General features: G+C 45.5%; 1 protein-coding gene across 6 annotated transcripts in view; it reads right to left on the reverse strand.

Annotated features, from left to right (window-relative positions):
* Window positions 1–13,832, reverse strand: part of Irak3 (interleukin-1 receptor-associated kinase 3) — a 61,645-nt gene extending 47,813 nt beyond the window's left edge. For 3 of the 6 annotated variants that reach the window (XR_005486627.2, XM_063263500.1, XM_039079136.2), the window contains exon 1: window positions 12,026–13,832. Coding sequence is in view for 3 of the 6 variants with exons in the window: in XM_063263500.1 (XP_063119570.1) it covers window positions 12,026–12,158 (133 nt within the window). In the remaining 3 variants the exon portion in view is untranslated. Of the gene's footprint in view, window positions 1–3,658; window positions 6,791–12,025 lie in introns of those variants that run through there. The other 3 variants (XM_039079133.2, XM_017594854.3, NM_001108101.1) reach the window with 3 other exon arrangements.
* Window positions 13,833–17,011: the final 3,179 nt, after the last annotated feature.

Here is a 17,011-nt window from a genome sequence, read left to right on the forward strand (position 1 = left end):
AACATGCTCAGCTGTGTTCTTACTACTTTCCCTGAATAATACAATGCAACTATTTACTTATGTGTGTTGACCTCCGTATTATTAAAAATCTACAAACAACTGCAAAGCACGCAAGAGGACTGTGTATTTCATAAGCAAATACAATGCTATCTTACATAGGAAACTGATGGGTGATTTGTCTCTTTCTCAAACTGTTGACTGTGCCCTGGACTACTCACTGCCCACCCTATCTGCCCTTGGGGGTTAGAGGTAAGGTGGCTCAGAATCAACGACACAGACTCATGGAGCAAGTGAGAAACGCAGACGCTCCTTTTGTACTTTCCACCCGCACCCCATCGGTTTCGAGAAAGCGCCTCTTCTACACCGCCATTTCTGATTGGCTGGCATTTTCTGCATCATCAATCTTTGGTCTCTCAGGTAGTCCTCAATTAGGTCCTCCTGCAGGAGATGCCTTTGCAGCTAAGAGGCCCCGATGTTTACATAGAGGGGGCCGCCATCCTTTCTCCTACATCAAACGTACCTGTCCTTTTGGTTAACGTATATTTTTCCTCAGTAGTTTATGTAGCTATCTTGAAGAGCCTTTAAGAGCGAATTATTGTCATTTAAACACTTGTTCTTGACTTCACTTGTGCAATCTCTTAAGCAACTGTAGGCGCCAAGTAGGAATGGAACAAGGAAACAGGTCCCTAAATAAAGATGGGGACACCAGGGATGGATCTCTACACAGGGAGTTTCAGGAACCCTGACTCAGTTTAAAGCAATTAATATCTCTAAATAGGGGTTCATTTTTAAGGAAGTATTAGCCAGCATACGCGGACCTGGGATATTTCCATTGGAAAGCACGACAAATCAACTGTAAACTCTACACACTGTCCCCGACTTCCAGGGACAATAGTCTCCCATCAAAGCAGCGCATGACTGTGTACCCTTGGATCCACACTGGAACATGAGTGTCTGTTGGTGGCTCTGCCATTAGCACACAGGGCAACTTCAATGAGTCACGGACTACGAATAGTTTCAAGCTACTTGTGTGTAAACATCTTTTCAGGCTACCTCACTAAAATGTTTACACAATGTGGCTGTACTTTCTCTGTCTGCTTTTAAGCCTGTGATGAGCACTGACTTCAAAATCCCCTCCGTCTTTTGAAGTTGGTCAGTGGCAGAGCAATTTCCATGCTCAAGATCCTGGCATAAGAACCTAACACTGGACAGGGCAAAAAACAAAACAAAACCCAAAGCCAACCACTTCTAGTCTTTAGAAAATGTCCTGTTCTCAAGGGTAATACTCCAAGGAATGTGTTTCCAGTGTCTGGGATTTTTATTCATCCAAGGAAGCCACTCTCTTCTACTAGAAAGTTAATTTTCTAATTATTACTATTTTAATTAATACTATTAGTATTGGGCATAATGCATCACACAAATTAGCAATATTCTTTCTTTTTTTTTTTTTTAAAGATTTATTTATGTGAGTTCACTGTCGCTGTCTTCAGACACACCAGAAGAGGGCATCAGATCTCATTACAGATGGTTGCGAGCCACCACGTGGTTGCTGGGATTTGAACTCAGGACCTCTGGAAGAGGAGTTAGTGCTCTTAACCACCGAGCCATCTCTCCAGCCCCAACAATATTCTTTCTATAACTCAGGATAGGTTTTGCTTTTTTAAATAAATAAGGTTGGTTCCCTTGGACTTTACATATCTGGGATCCGGCCTAAGAGCATAATTTCATGGGGGCAGAGACGGAAGACCCTTCCTTGAGCCACTGCAGTCAGAGAAGGACTCGGGGAAGGCTAGACTTCAGCCAGCCACGAAGCAGGGGCAGCTGGGCAAGGTTTACTCAGACTGAGGGAAGGAGAAAGGGTCTGTGGGATGGAAACTCACAACGTTCACGAAGGAGGAAGTGCCATCCAGTAGAAAGAAGGGAACACTTACAACTTGGGTTCCGAGAGAAACAGCCCAGGGAAGTTTTCGTTACCTTAGCATGTCCCACGCCCAGTACCCATGTTCAGTTCACATTTGCCAAATGACAGGAACCCTGAGTACAGGCACAAGAATTTGAGACTTTCTCCCACCAAGGCCGACCTCAAACATCTGGAAAGTCAGAGAGTCGGTAGCTTCAGCATCATTTTATGGCTCACGGTTCCCACAAGAGCAAGGCACAACTTAGAGGAATTAAGGGAACCGGTTAACTTTCCAAGGCCCAAAGACGTCAGCTTTCCTAAGTTCCATTCCTCATTTCCCTTCCTCTTTTTTCTTTTTCTTTTTTTTTTTTTTAACTGCTGGATTTCCGTTTTAAAAGGGCAGCAGGGCGTGACCCCGGGCTCTCCCCTCCTGCCCTTTGCCAGAGAAACTACCACTGCCAGGCAGCCCTCCCTTAAAGTATGTTTCTGAGTCTGAGACTCGGCTGGGGTGGGAGTGAACAGGCATCAGGTGAGCTGGCCGTTCAGCTATGGAACACTGAGCTGGGCAGGGTGTAAGGAAAGTTAGATTAGGCAGGAAGCTCATTCCTTAGTTCTTGGTAAGAGACTGGCAACACTGCTAGAATCAATACTGCCTAGCTGCCTGCCTGCGTGGATGGCTTCCAGGACTAGAAATTAAATGTTTTCTCTTTCTCTTACGGGTGATTCATGGTGCAACCTTAATAGCTTTTCCCCTAAAGATGATGAATTTTGAATTGAAACACTGCTAAACAAAGACTAATTATCCGCAGCCATAAAATGTATAATTCATTTAAATCCAATTCTATAAAACAATAACTCCAATTTGTGGCAACAGGGATGCAAGTTCTTGGTAAGTTAGCTACCTTCCGCACTCTTACTTTCCCCCATTGCTTCCTTCCTTCTCCCTTCCAGAACACAGGACTTTATTGCTTCATAAATCAAAGAGGAAAGTTCCCAGTGCTTAACTGTGTTGTTAAAGAGCGTTCTAAATTAAAAATAGAAAGGAAGAAAAATGAGCTGTAGCTGTTGAACACCATTGTTTTGGAAGGTGTGATGGCTGTCCCCAGTTGTCAACTGTATCTGAAATGAACTAGAACCCAGACACAGAAGGCACACTTGTGATCCTCCCAACCTCGAGGATCTGGAAGGCTTTTGATCCGGATTTTGAAGGCTAGTGCCCATGAAAAGCTTAGGTCCAGGCAAGGTGGTACAAACCTTTAATCCCAGGAGACAGAGACAGCAGATCAATGAGTTCAAGGCCAGCTGAGACAGAGCAAGTTCCAAGAACAGCTTAGGTCCTGGAGTGGTGGTCACACCTTTAATCTGGGCCACACCTTCCGCTGGAGCCTACAGTAGGACAATGGGAAAAGAGGCTTCCTTCTCTGCCTGCCTTTTTCTTTGCCTTGCTAGCACATCTGCTGGAACCGACTCCTTCAGGATTCCAGCTTGTACAGAAGGCCAGCGGAAACACCTAGTCTCGTGGGACTGAGCAGTTAGTGACTAGATTCTTGGCCTTCCCCTTCACAGCTGCCCGTTGTTGGGTTAGCTGGACTGCAGACTGTAAATCATTCTGGTAATTTCACTTAATCTGTAGAGACATTCCTCAAGTTCTGTGACTCTAGAGAACCCTGACTCATGCAGAAGGCAAATCTTACAGAAAGGCACCTTGGCACAATATAAATCAAAAAGATGCCCTGAGAAGCTCAGAAATCCATTTACCTGGAGAAGACAATTACTACAAGAGTATCCCTAGGTGCTCAGAGGTCGCTGCAGGCTGTTTTGAGCAGGCAGAATTGTCTAGATAGTGCTAACCACTGGGGAATTCAGTTACAGAAATCATGTCTCCATATGCAAATATGTCTCCGGAGGGGGGTTTTTAGAATAACGCAACACGCCCAAGTTTGCAATCTGTATTTGCATGCAACCATGTGCCAAAACCCTAGGAAGTTAAGATAGGAGTCTGCTGTTTGCTTTTAGGTAACCTAATGGGAAAACAAAGAGGCTTTTTTTCAGGTTTTTTACAAAAGACACAAAGAAATGGGTTTGGTGTCAGCAACAGCAGGAACGGTAAGACCTGGAGGAAAAAGAGTGTTTTTAAATCCCCAAACAATAAAAACAGAATTCCAACGCGTGAGTTACCTACACATTTCTCATACCAGACAGTGTTAACACGAGGGTATCAATTATGTAAGAAATGGTCCTCGTCTACACGTAAGCACAGCTGTACTCTCTATTTTGTGCCTGAGTAACTGTCACCATCACTAACGTCCCTCCATCTGTAGGTTTTGCTAGACCTACAGGAGGCCTTGAAGGTAGTAGCCCTTGGGTGCTAAGAGCAGAAGCCACCTTGGGCGACAGCACATCAGCCTGAAATTTAGAGTCTTGGTAACTTCGGCTGGGCGACGTGGCGCACACCTTTAATCTCAGCAACCACTGGGCGGAAGCAGGAAGATCACTGAGATTGAGGTCAGCCTGGTCTACAGAGCACGGTCCCATACAAAATGACCAGTACTTCTCTCCCACACCTCTTTACCGTGCTGGTCCTCCTTACCGCGTTTCTGTAAGTTTGCTCTAAACTGACTTGGAACATCTTCGTGAGCAGGTGGCAGTGCCATTCTAGCACCGTCTTTGTTGAACATTTTACCTAGTAAAGATTTTAGACGTTTAAATGATCCGCTGAGTCATTATTTGCTCTGTTCCAGCTGTAGTGTTACATGTTATTAAAGACAAATTAAAAATACAAACAGAAAAAAAAAAAAAAAACCAAACAGTTGCCTTGCCTGGGGTGTGTCTCTCAGACTTCGTGATGTCATGACAAAGCACCTGAGCAAAATAACCTAAGGAGAGGAAACAGTTATGGTTCACAGGCTCAGAGGTTTCAGGCTAGCTCAGGAGGGCAGTGTTTCTCAACCTGTGGGTCGCGACCCCTTTAGGGTTCTGTCGCTCAAGACCATAGGAAAACACATTATGGTTCATAACAGTAGTAAAATCACAGCCATGAAGGAGCAAAGAAAATAATTTTATGGTTGGGGCTCACTGCAACATAAAGAACTGTATTAAAGGGTCACGGCATTAGGTAGGATAAGAACCACGAGGGTAGGGTGTGGTGGAGCCCGGCATCTCAGGTTAGGGCTGCCTAAAAGAAGAATGAGAGGTAATGTATGCACTAGTCCCCAGCCCTTTCTTCCATCCAGGCCCACCCAGGTTGTGGAATGGTACTGTTTACACAGTGAGAGTCCCCTCTCATAGTTAACGCTCTCTGGAAACACTCGCAGACAGTCCCAGAGGATCTACTGGTCCCCTAGGTGCTTCCCAATCTGATCAGGTTGACAGTCAAGAACAACCATTGATAGGAAGCACATTTCTAGATGGAGAATGAACAAGATCAAACGTGATGTGAAGCAAGACGCGGAAGAGACGACAGTAAAACGAGAGAAAGGGAGCAAGAGGGAGGCGCGAGTTTACGGGGTTTCTCTGGGGAGCCCTGAATGTCCTGGAACTCGCTCTGTAGACCAGACTAGCCTCAAACTCACAGAGAGCCTCTCGCCTCTGCCTCTGGAGTGTTGGAATCAAAGGCGTGCGCCAGCACGGCAAAGATTGGGTGTCCAAGAAGCAGCCAGGGTAAACGGAAGCACAGAGTAGGTGAAGAGGGATGTCTCAAGGTTGTCTGCAGGACAAAGGTCTGGTATGTTCAAGAAACAGAGAGTCAACATCGATGAAAGAGGAGGGAGAGGATTTAAGTGGGTGAGAGCTGCACGCTTAGTCAAGGTGAGATGGCTACCGCAGGGTTATGAATGAAGTAGCATTAGTTAGTGTAAAAAGCCCACTGACTGCTGTTTTGAAAAGGGATTTGAAAAGGTTAAAGGAATCTGACCCAGTAGCCACCCGATCCAGGTAAAATTCTGACGTCAGTTTGGGTGACGGCGGCTGTGGTAAATGGTCATATTATTAGATACATCAAAAAGGCAAAGACCAACCTATCAGTTGCTTAGAGACAGGATGTGGCTTGTGTGTATGTGGAGGGGAAACCGAGAAGCTACAAAATATTAATCTTTTGGCCTAAATAAATGAAAGACAGGGTTGCTATTCATTCAAATGGGAATGCTTTGGGGAGTGGAGGAGAGACATTGTTTTGAGTGTTAATTTGAAGACATCCGTCAAGTAGGTGAACAAAAGGGTGGAGCTGACATTTAATAAAGACCTAGGCAAGATAGTTGGGGGTTGGTGACATCTGAATAGACTTTAGCAGAGAGTGGGCCACGGATTAAGCCCAGAGGCCCCATAAGAGACAGAGAATCATCGGTAACAAGGGGAGGGGAAGAAGCACCCCACGAATGAGGTTCTAGAGATACGGAGAACTCTGTGGGGAAAGGACAGTGCGTTGTGTCAATGAGTATGAAGCCAGGGAAGGAAAAGAGCACTGCATTCTTCCGTGCTAAGGAGGAGTGTCAACCGGACCAGTGAGAGGTGAAAGGCAGAACAGAGAAGTCTCAAGAGAGGATAAGCCAGTGGACTATGTGTGGCCCTTTTGAGGGAGAAGAGACAAATGGGCTGATAGCTCAGAGTTGAAGTAAAATAGAAGTGCGTGCTGACAGGAGCCTGGTATGGCTGTTCCCCGAGAGGCTCTGCCAGAGCATGACCAATACAGATGCAGATGCTCACAACCAACCACCAGACTGAGCCCAGGGTCTCCAGTGGAGGAGTTAGGGGAAGGATTGAAGGAGCTGAAGGGGATTGCAACCCTATAGGAAGAACATCTACCAACCATACCTCCCCACAAGAGCTTCCAAGGACTAAGCTACCAACCAAAGAGTACACATGGAGGGCCCCATGGCTCCAGCTGCATATGTAGAAGAGGATGGCCTTATCTGGCATCAGTGGGAAGAGAGGACCTTGGTCCTGTGGAGGCTCGATGACCCAGTGTAGGGGAATGCTAGGGCGGGGAGGCAGGAGGGGGTGGATGGGTGGGGAGCACTCTCACAGAAGCAGTGGGAGGGGGATGGGACTGGGGGGTTGCAGAGGGGAAACCAGAAAGAGGGGCAACATTTGAAATGTAAATAAATAAAATAACCAATAAAAAGAGGAAGCAAGATCTAATGAAAACTTTGTCAAATGGAAGAAATGACACTGAGGTAAGTCAGGCTTTATTCTGTCTTCAGAAGGGGAAGCTTGGCTGCACCTGAAGCGGAGGATACACACAGCGCCTCCTTCTGAAGAAGGCAATGTGGAAAGAGGAGAAGAAAGAGAACTTTTATAATGCGGGCACCCAACAAACACTGCCTTCGTCATGGCAAATGTCAACAGAGATAATTCACATCAGAAGTATGGACCGTCGTTAAGCTGTGGTGAAAATGGTCCTTTAGCTCTGTGATTTATATCCCCCCCATAATCATAACCCCACTGTAATAGTGAGAAAGGCATCAGATAAATCTCAATCAAAGAGCAATGTACTGGCTGGTTCTGTGTGTCATCTTGACACAACCTGGAGCCTCCCTTGAGGAAATGCTGATCCAGCTGTAAAGCATTTTCTCAATTAGTGATCTAGGAGGGAGGGCCCAGCCCATTGTGGGTGGTGTCATCCCTTGACTGGAGGTCCTGGCTTCTATAAGAGAGCAAGCTGAGCAAGCCAGGAGAAGCAAGCCAGTGAGTAACATCCCTCCATGACCTCTGCATCAGCTCCTTCTCCAGGTTCCTGCCCTGTGTGAGTTCCTGTCCTGACTTCCTTTGGTGATGAACAGCAATGTGAAAGTATAAGCTGGATAAGCCCTTTCCTCCCCAACTTGCTTCATGGTCATGATGTTTGTGCAGGAATAGAAACCCTGACTATGACAAGCACTAAGCACATTTCAAAAGTGTCAAGGTCATCCAAAGGAGCCGGAAAGCATGTGGTACGAAATGGGACATGGTAACTCATTGTGGGGACTGGGATGGAATCCAAAAGAGAGAGGGGAGTCTGGGAAAAAAGGAAGGGGTGTGAACAGAATACGGACTTCAGTCGAATATGTCTGGATTGTAACACACACACCACGCTTGTGTGAGGCACTAATGATAGGAGATTCTGGGTCCAGATTTCATGGTAAAGCTCTGGTATCTTCTGTGCAGAGGATACACGGGAACTCTTTATCGCCTTTGGTGCTCTTACCACAAGCATAAAGCTGTTTTAAAAGGTAAAACCATTTGAAAATAAAAGGAGAAGAAAAGGTGAGTCCAGGAGAGTGACTATCTCACCAGAGTCTTACTCTGCCAGTTGCTAAAGTACCTCAAGGCAAATCACATAAACTCAGCAGTCCATTTTTTCCTGTCAATAAAATGGGAATGGGGTCTACATTTTTACAGTAGGTATATGAGACAGTCTATGTACTTAATACAGGGCCAGGCAACAGCGAATACCTCAAAATAGTAGCTGTGAGTATCGATGTTCTTATTGAATACCTTTATTAGATATTCAAATGCACGGTTTATTTATTCAAATGCTATTTATTTTTAAATGGCTATTTTGCATGATTTATTATTTACTTTTAAAGTTTTTTATAATGTTAATTATGTGTACACATTGTGGGGTACGTACATGCGAGCACAGGTACTGGGGTGGGTCGTGGGGGACAGAGGCAGGGGACTTCTGGTCCTTACTAGTGGTTGTGAGCCCTCTGACAGAACCCAGGTCCTCCGGAAGAGCAGTACACACTCTCAACCACTGAGACATCTCTCCTGCTCCTTATTTCATTTTAAAAGAGAAAGAAAATTGGATACAGTCTTGCATAGAATCTATAACATAGTAGCAACATGAGTTCTCCCAGTGTATCTTAGGTGTGGAGAGGTTTTGTCTCCATTTACTTTAACTAGCAGTCTATGGTAATGTAGTAAATGGATGCTCACCAGAGGCTCTGTATGTCTGTTATGACGTCATTTTGACTACAAAGCAAGCAGTCATCACCATCAACCAGATATCACCTCGAAATTATACTAACTTTACTAACAATACTTAACAATCTGGTCTCTGCAATGTGTTAGACTTCCCGCCCACACTTATGAATCAGCTGCTCCAAGAAAAAGACCTAAGCATCCGTGTGTTCAAAGTCTTGCGTGGGTGATTCTAGCACGTGAGTAACCAGGCTACTTGATCCCACACACACTTAACCCACCACAGAGGCAGCTATGCGACTGGCCTGTGTCTGAACTGTCTTTGCTAATGAAGCCCAATCATGTAATCACCATCATCAGAAATCATGATCAGCCTGGGACAGTGTCCCCATCACTATTATAATTGTTTTCCATTTGAAATCCGGGGTCCTGTATGTCTTCAGACTCTTGCTTGTTTTGTGCATAAAAGGACTGCACACCCACGTGTATGCACACGTGCATCCACTTGAGTGTGTGTGTGTATGTGTGTCACGCACACAACTTTTCATGCACATGTACTAGGGAGTCAAACTCAGAGCCTCCCATATAAAAATTTGATCAGCAACTCCTTCTGATCTCAGCACAGCTTCATGGTTCATTTCTCCAACTTTCTTCCCTGTGGTCTCACAGACCTAACGTCCCCTTCCAGCACCTCCTCTTTTTCTCTCCTCATCATACCAACAGGGGAACGAGGCGTGTGAGGTGCTCAGAGCACCACTCCCTTGCACAGGCAGTTACACCTACATCAGGAGTAAACATTGTGCCAGCCCCAGGAGAATCAGTACCCAAAGACACACTATCCATACTCCATAGAGATAGAGTTTTGGTCTGCACCATGCATCAATTCAAGCCTAAGGAACCAACCTGCTATATCCAGTAAGTGTCCCAAGACTACGTGTGACAGGGAGTCCAGGAAGTCTGCGGCCGTCTGCCCTATACTGCCAAAATGTGATTGGGAACCCATACCTGTCTAGATTTTTACTCCAATTGGAGAGAGCCAACTCTGCGAGTTATGCTGCCTGCTACCTTTCTGGTGCTAACAGCCTGCCACCAGACATAACCGAAAGCCTCCCTTTTTATCTCCCACATTTAATATCTCCCCACCTTAAGTTTTGGCTAAATGTACCTCGCTGCACAGACCACCTAGATATCCCTTGTGCTTCTGTAGATTATCTTCATTTATTTCCTCAAGGGCAAAATCGAGCTGTGAGTATAAACAGCACACTGAATTGGGTTGTTTTTTTGTTTTTTTTTTAAGCCAGAATGCTACAGTCTTAGGGACCTGTGAGATGCACCAGGAAAGCCTATAGCAGTTAGGGAAGGTGTGCAGTGTGGCTTGTGGTTAAGAGTCTGAGCCTTGGATACAGACTTCCTCAGCTCAAGACCCAGTCTGCCACTTCCAACGGTATGAACTGCAAGTTTCTGAAACAATGTGTAACCCAGTGTCCTCATCTGTAGGATCGCTGGGGATGATTTCAGCATCTGACTCACAAGTGAGTGGAGGGGGTTATGAGGCTTAACTATTTGTAGTTTAGTGCTATAGAGAAAGATGGGAGGGGAGAGAAAAGAAGCCAGTTAACGGAGCTGGACTTCCTGAAAAGCAGCAGAGACCAGGGCCTGAGAGCTGATGGCTCCCTTTAAATAGGACACACGCTCTTCCATAGTCATGATCCCCACCAACTGGTTTCATTCATCTATGACATAATCTGGCCCCATCCGCACTTGAGCATTGGACCAAACTATTTCGTTTTTGAAAATGCAGTAATCTTAGTAAGTCTCTAGACACAAATACTCACTGTGCCATGATCTAGCTCAAATAGGGAAAAATCTGATTGGGGGGCAAGGAGGATCTGATCTCTCAGATGTAGGCTGCAAATAGCTTTGTCTTCCTAAAACCAGAGTTCAGAATCCTTTTCTGAGATGTTCACTGAATACATTGTTTCCATGCCAGGAATGGAGCCAAGGACTTTCTGGTTTGAAGAAAGCAGTCTACTACTGAACAATAACTCTTAGCCCATTCCCCAAACCATTTCTACATAACGGTTACAGTTTCAGAAATTGTAGGCATATTGTTTATCAACCACAAAGGAGAAAAAAAAATCACGACTTCAGATAAAAAAGCTTAATAATACTCATGTTTACTTTCAATTAACATTTACTGTGACAACATGAGTGGTCATCTAATCCCAAAGAGAACACTTACATCTAACAAAGCAAAGACTTTGGCCTGAGCTTTTTTGTTGGCTTGTCACCACTTTACAATTATGTAGCTGCTCAGTTTACCAAATCTGCATAAAGTGCATTTTTAAAGATAACTTTCTAAATTAATATAAAGAGGCTTTCTTTATAATTTCACTGCAGTCGATTTGGCAAATTAGCAAGATATGTATAATAAAGAGAAGTGGGGATCACATCCATAGCAAACAGTAATAGTTCCCTTGTAGATTGTTGGAGACTTAGTGGAAACACCGAAGTGCATTAAGCATGCCTGACAACCTGAGTTCTGTCCCAGGATCCTGTGGTGGAAGCAGAGAACTGATTTCTGCAAGTTGCCCTTTAGATGCCACAGGAATGTGGGACACACACTAAAACGCCAAAGAATAGATATCTGAAAGTTCGAACATGAATAAATAAAGTTTGCTGGGGGTTTGTTTGTTTGTTTGGTTTTGGGTTTTTGTTTTTGTTTTTGTTTGAGATAGGGGTCTCATCTTGCCCAAGTCAGCTTAGAACTCTCTACAAGGAGAGGATGACCTTGAATATCTGACCCTCCTACTTTTACCTCTCAATGGCTGGCATTACCACGGTCTGTTTTATTCCCAGCTAGGGAATCGAACATGCAACTTCATACATCCATAGGTAAGCACTCTAGCAACTGAGCAGCACCTCTAATTCTTAAAAAAAAAAAAAAAAGGCTTTAATATTAAAAAAACATCTGGGGTAGAGGTTGTAGAGCCAGTAGGCATCCCTTACCTACGGTAATATTTGCATATTTATGTGCACACTGCAAACCGAGTGGAGATAGAATCTCTTATCAGCATGGGATGCTTTCTTGACATCTGACTTTCCTAGTCTCCTAACTTGATACGGCAGTACGCCAGTGTCAAGAGGGAAGGGAAGTGAGTGGTGGGTCCCTGGGTTAGCTGAGTCCCTCGCGGGAGAGGACAAACAGGTCTGAGTTGCACTCACCCAGGCCCCGCCAGCCCAGCGGACCATCGCAGCTATCCAGGATCGTGCACAGCTCGCCCAGCAGCGCGGGCGGCAGGTCGAAGAGCAGCGAGTGTGGCGACAGCGTACCACGGGCCCCGCACGGGCCGGCCATCGCGGAGCCCCGGACCCCACGCTGAGAAGCAGAGACGTCGCCGCTGCCACCTCCTTTCACAACCGCGGAAATTCAGCTCCACGACGGCTGCCCGGAGCTTGCAACACTCCACGCCCGGGCAGTCGCAGGGCGGGTCCCACGTGACGCAGGGAGCCTCTCCCCAGGGATGCCCCTGCGAGACCTGGGCTGCCCCGGCCTCTAGCGCACCGTTCCCCTGTCCTCTTGTTATGAACCGTTCTGTCAGTCCTCGCCTTGGGACGTGACCCAGGAGACCAGCCAAGAAAATGAGGGCGGGGGCAGCGGCTGGAATCCGGGAAAGCCGCCACCCCTCTGCTGCCCTGGGATGGGCGGCCTCCTGGCCACGACTGGATCAGAGAGGGTTTCGGTACATCTTTTAAAGTTTTCTTTGTCCGGTCAGGAAAGAAATACGTACTCGCCGAGAAACACGGTTTTTTTGCCAAGTAAATTTAAACGGAAGAAAACGTGAACACACTGGGGGGAGAATGGACGTAAAAGAAAACCACAACGAACAGGCCAAACCAGGGCAAAAAAAACCCTGCTCGTCCTTGCTACAGAGGGCAACCTCTGCCACAGTGCCACTTGGTTTTACTGCAGTCTCCTTTTCCTTCCTCCCAGTGCTTCAGCGAACTTGCAACACGAAGTTTAAGAAACATTGACTGGTGTCCTGAAATACTCTACCGTTTACGCTGTAACGACCCACCGCGGGAACCGTATGGATGTTTCGTCAGTAGACGAAGAGGTTCTTCAAAGGAGGTGGGAAAATGGAGTGGTAACCAACCACTTGAAAATCCAGCGGCTGTTTGAAACCCCAGATCTCCCTCTTTGGAATAGCGCCCCCTGGCTATCAGCAGCAATGGTGCCTGGGCGTTCAATACCCACTGTGTGAATTCCCGTAAAAACTGTAAAAGCTCGTAAACTAGAACTGTTTGAACGAAATTTCTGAAGTCTCTTCGTCCTAACGACTATGGTTTTATCAGACTACACGCCTAAAAGGACCCCTGTGCCACTATGCTAAGCATTAGCGGGAAGAGAAGATTGGCGTAGGTTACTTTTTGACTTTCTAGAGCTGAGAAAACAATCTGAGACCTATGTCTGCATAGGAAATCGCCATGTGTGATTGTGTTAGCTTTCTGACAAAATGCCCCACAGAACAGATTCAAAGGTTGTTTGGTTCATAACCAAACAGCGAAGCTCCATGGTTGGAGTTTGTGGTTCATGGTATCAGGAAAAGAGAGAGAGGTGGGGGAAGCCGGGCAGGGCCAGGGTGCCAAAATTCCCTTCAAGAGATCTGATTTCTTTCCACTAAGTCCCCCTAGATCCACTAGGTTTAATCACCTACCAGCAATGTATGTAGGCTGGCAACCAAGCTTTAGTGTATGGGCCGTCAGAGGATGTTTAAAATCCTCTCCGTAATAATAACAGCAACACTCAAAATGTTTGCATCACCAGATCTAATGTAGCATGAGGCAAGGAGAAAGAGATTGGGGACACGCCTCCAATGATGTAATCGGTGGAGTCAGTGTCAGTGTGAGCTGTGTGAGCTGCTTACCTCTCAACACTACTACCAGCTGGCAACCATGTGCTCAAACATGGACTTTCATTGCTTCCTGTCCAAACCATAATAAACACGTTTCTCATCTCTAGAGGTGAGCCATCTAGACCACTAGATAAGCCTCATCTTTTAAAAGCACTCTGAATCCCAGCCCTTCCCCTGTAACTGAAGGGAATGTGGGCAGCCATTATTGTTTGTCTCAAAGATTTTAATTCTGTTTCACTTTACCGGCTCCCCTCGATCAACATCTAAATACCACACTGATTCTTCATCTTTCAAAACAAAATGTCTTTGGTTCTGTGTTTTTCTTCCTCACCAAGTTCAGTAGTGTCTCACCATCCTGTTCTCTTACCCTACTCTCAGTAGGGCCACTTTACCCTACTCAGCGCCACCCATGTCACGCACAGCTTTGGTACTAACATCCTCTGGACAGCATCTGTCCTTATCCTACCTGTTGGTGTCAGCTGAAAGGCGAAGCCAGAAGAAGGATGTTGTAATGAGCTAGTAGAACTTAATCCTACAAAGGGAGCGGGCTGTAATAAGAAGGGCTTGGCTCCCTGGGCTCCTTGCTTGCCTCCTCTCTTGCTTTACGCTCTCTTCCATGCGAGCTGTTTGATGCAGTCAGGTAACTTCTCGCCCTGGAATGCTGTCAGCCACGGCACGACACAGCTAGGAAGCTCGTTCTGAGGCTGGCCAGATGTGGCTGCTCCATCTTCGATCTTTGGTCTTCAGATTCCAAAGCTGTGAGCTAGATAAACCTCGGTAGTTTTCTCAAGTGGCCCAGTTTTAAACACAAAGGAATCTAGGACATCAATTATATGCTTGGGTGCAGGTAGTAGGACTCCCTCTGTCTCAGTTTTATTTCCTGTTTCTGGATTAAAACATCCGGATGAAAGCAATTTGGGAAAGAAAGGGTTTATTTAAGCTCACGATTCCGGGCCACAGTCCACCATTCCGGAGGAGTAAAGGTGGTAGGGACTTGAAGCAGCCAGTTCCACTACATTCCGGTCATGAGTAGAGAGAGACCAGGGCTGCAGAGCTGGCTCAGTGGTGAAGAGCACTGGCTGCTCGCTGTTCCAGGGGACCCAGGTTTGATTCCCAGCAATCACACGATGGCAAACAGCCATAGTTCCACTTCCAGGATATTGGAAGGCCTCTTGGCTTCTACACGCACCAGGCATGTACCTGGTACACAGACATATCTGTAGGCAAAACACCCACACACATAAAATTATTTTTTTTTAAAACAAAGAGCAGAGAGCAATGAAGTAAGACCTGTGCCAGCGCTCATCTCGCTTCCTGTCAGACAGTTCGGGATTCTGGTTCCAGGTGATACTATCACCTATCAACTTGATAGTCAACTAACCCTCACATTCTTCAAGTCCTCTGATTCATTAGAATGAGTCACAAGACTCAGGGGAGGTCCGTGAGGTCATCCCTCACGTGTTTTCCCTAGGAATTAGTTCCAGGATTCCATTTTAGAACATGTGATGGGGCTAAATAGCAGGAGGGTGTGGTTGATAGTTCCAATATGTTAGTCATGTTCTTATTCAGGCACGAGTGTCATGCCTGTTTCTTCAAACTGCCTAAGGACTCACCACATATCCCCTTTGGAAGCAGAGTCAACTGTAGTATAAGACGAAAGGCAATCCGGCCATCCCAGAAATTCCAGCCAAGAGGGGGAAGTGCATTCTTTATTATGTCACAGTCACAACCGCAGGAGGGCTCGGCAGAAGTATCAATGTTACCTGCTTTTTATAGACAAGAACTGAAGCCGCCTACTGGTGCACAAAACTATGGTGCTTTTCTCAAGAAGAGAGCTAGGGGCTTTATGGTAGGCTAGGACTTCATGTTGGCAATGACCCTGGCCTGCCCCTTTGAGCTGCCTGTTACAGGCATGCGACTTGATGGTCGCCTGGCAGGGTTATCGCCTGAGTATTGGTAAATTCTCTCCATTCTCACTTGATTGGTTTGATGGAGCTGAAAGGAAGAGGAGCCACAGCTGTCTATCTTCCCCTTTCTTTCCATGCCTTCCAGTTCTGTGTGAATCCTTTGCTAAAACCAAAAAGGAACACCAGCGGAGCAGAAAGGATGTAATAAAATATGTTGGTGGTGCACAGTTTTTAGAACATTGTTTCTTTCTTTCTACATTCAGAATAAGTGTAGTCTGGCAAAGAGAGCCTGGCTTCTAGGCCTGCTGCCTTCCTCCCGTTTTTCCTTTGGTTTGAGTCTAGCTTAACTCTGTGGCGTTATAGGTACAACTGGACTCTCTGCACATCAGACATCCTGAATGCCAAAATGCAACCTTTGGCAGAGGTGGAAGTCGTGGTTGTATGTGTTTTTCCCCTGTTTCATTGTCCTTTCACAAGCTTGAGGCAGGCAACACTAGTGTGCATTCCAGAATGGCACCAAGTGAGCATTAAAGCAAGCACGGGGTCCTTCTGGGTACGTGATCTCTGCAGTGTCCTAGGCAGTGCCTGGCACTTCCTGCTGGTCATAAATACCTTCCATTTGGGTCTCCTCAGCACCTGACGGTCTCAGTCTCTCAGCTTTAGCCACTTGATGAATGTTTAGAGATGTTTCCTTGTGGTATTTAGCTACATTTTTCTCCTGGTCATTAGTACAGTAGGCATTTCCCCTATGTTTATTCCTTCTTTGGCTTCATTCTGTGCATACAGCGTTACCTGGTTCTGTCTCTTGTCCATTTTCTATTAGCAGCTTGCTTTAGAGGATGGGTCTGGACTTATGATCATTGTTTATATGGTATGGAATGGGAACTTGTCATATAGATGTGTAAATTAAAAACATTTTCATTCCATAGTTTGCTCTTCACTCTTTCACAATGAAATTTACTTACTAGGTGGTCCCAATTTTATATAGTGTGCCAATCTTCTTAGATTAAATAACATTTTATCCTTTTTTGGAAATCTTTGCTTTTCTTGAAATTATAACGAGATTATTTTACATAACTTTAGGTTTTAATATTTTGTCTTTCACATTGGGGGCACGATCTAGCTAGAATTATTTTTTTTCTGAATGAGATATTGGTAATTCTTTAGGTAATAAAAAGGTAGGTTCCCAGTTCATCTCCAGTTTGCCTTCTATAATAAATACTATTCTTGCAGCTTTATTGACGTGAGTAACAACATGTTTAAAAGTAATAAAAGCTAAGCATTTTTCATTCTTGTTATTGTGGAACATATCTGAAAAAGGGTTCCTGAAAATATTATGTTTTTAGTTTTAGAATAGACAATTCTTTAATTATTTTGAATCCCACTTG

The sequence above is a fragment of the Rattus norvegicus genome, chromosome 7 (genome assembly GCF_036323735.1).
Source record: "Rattus norvegicus strain BN/NHsdMcwi chromosome 7, GRCr8, whole genome shotgun sequence".
NCBI lineage: Eukaryota > Metazoa > Chordata > Mammalia > Rodentia > Muridae > Rattus > Rattus norvegicus.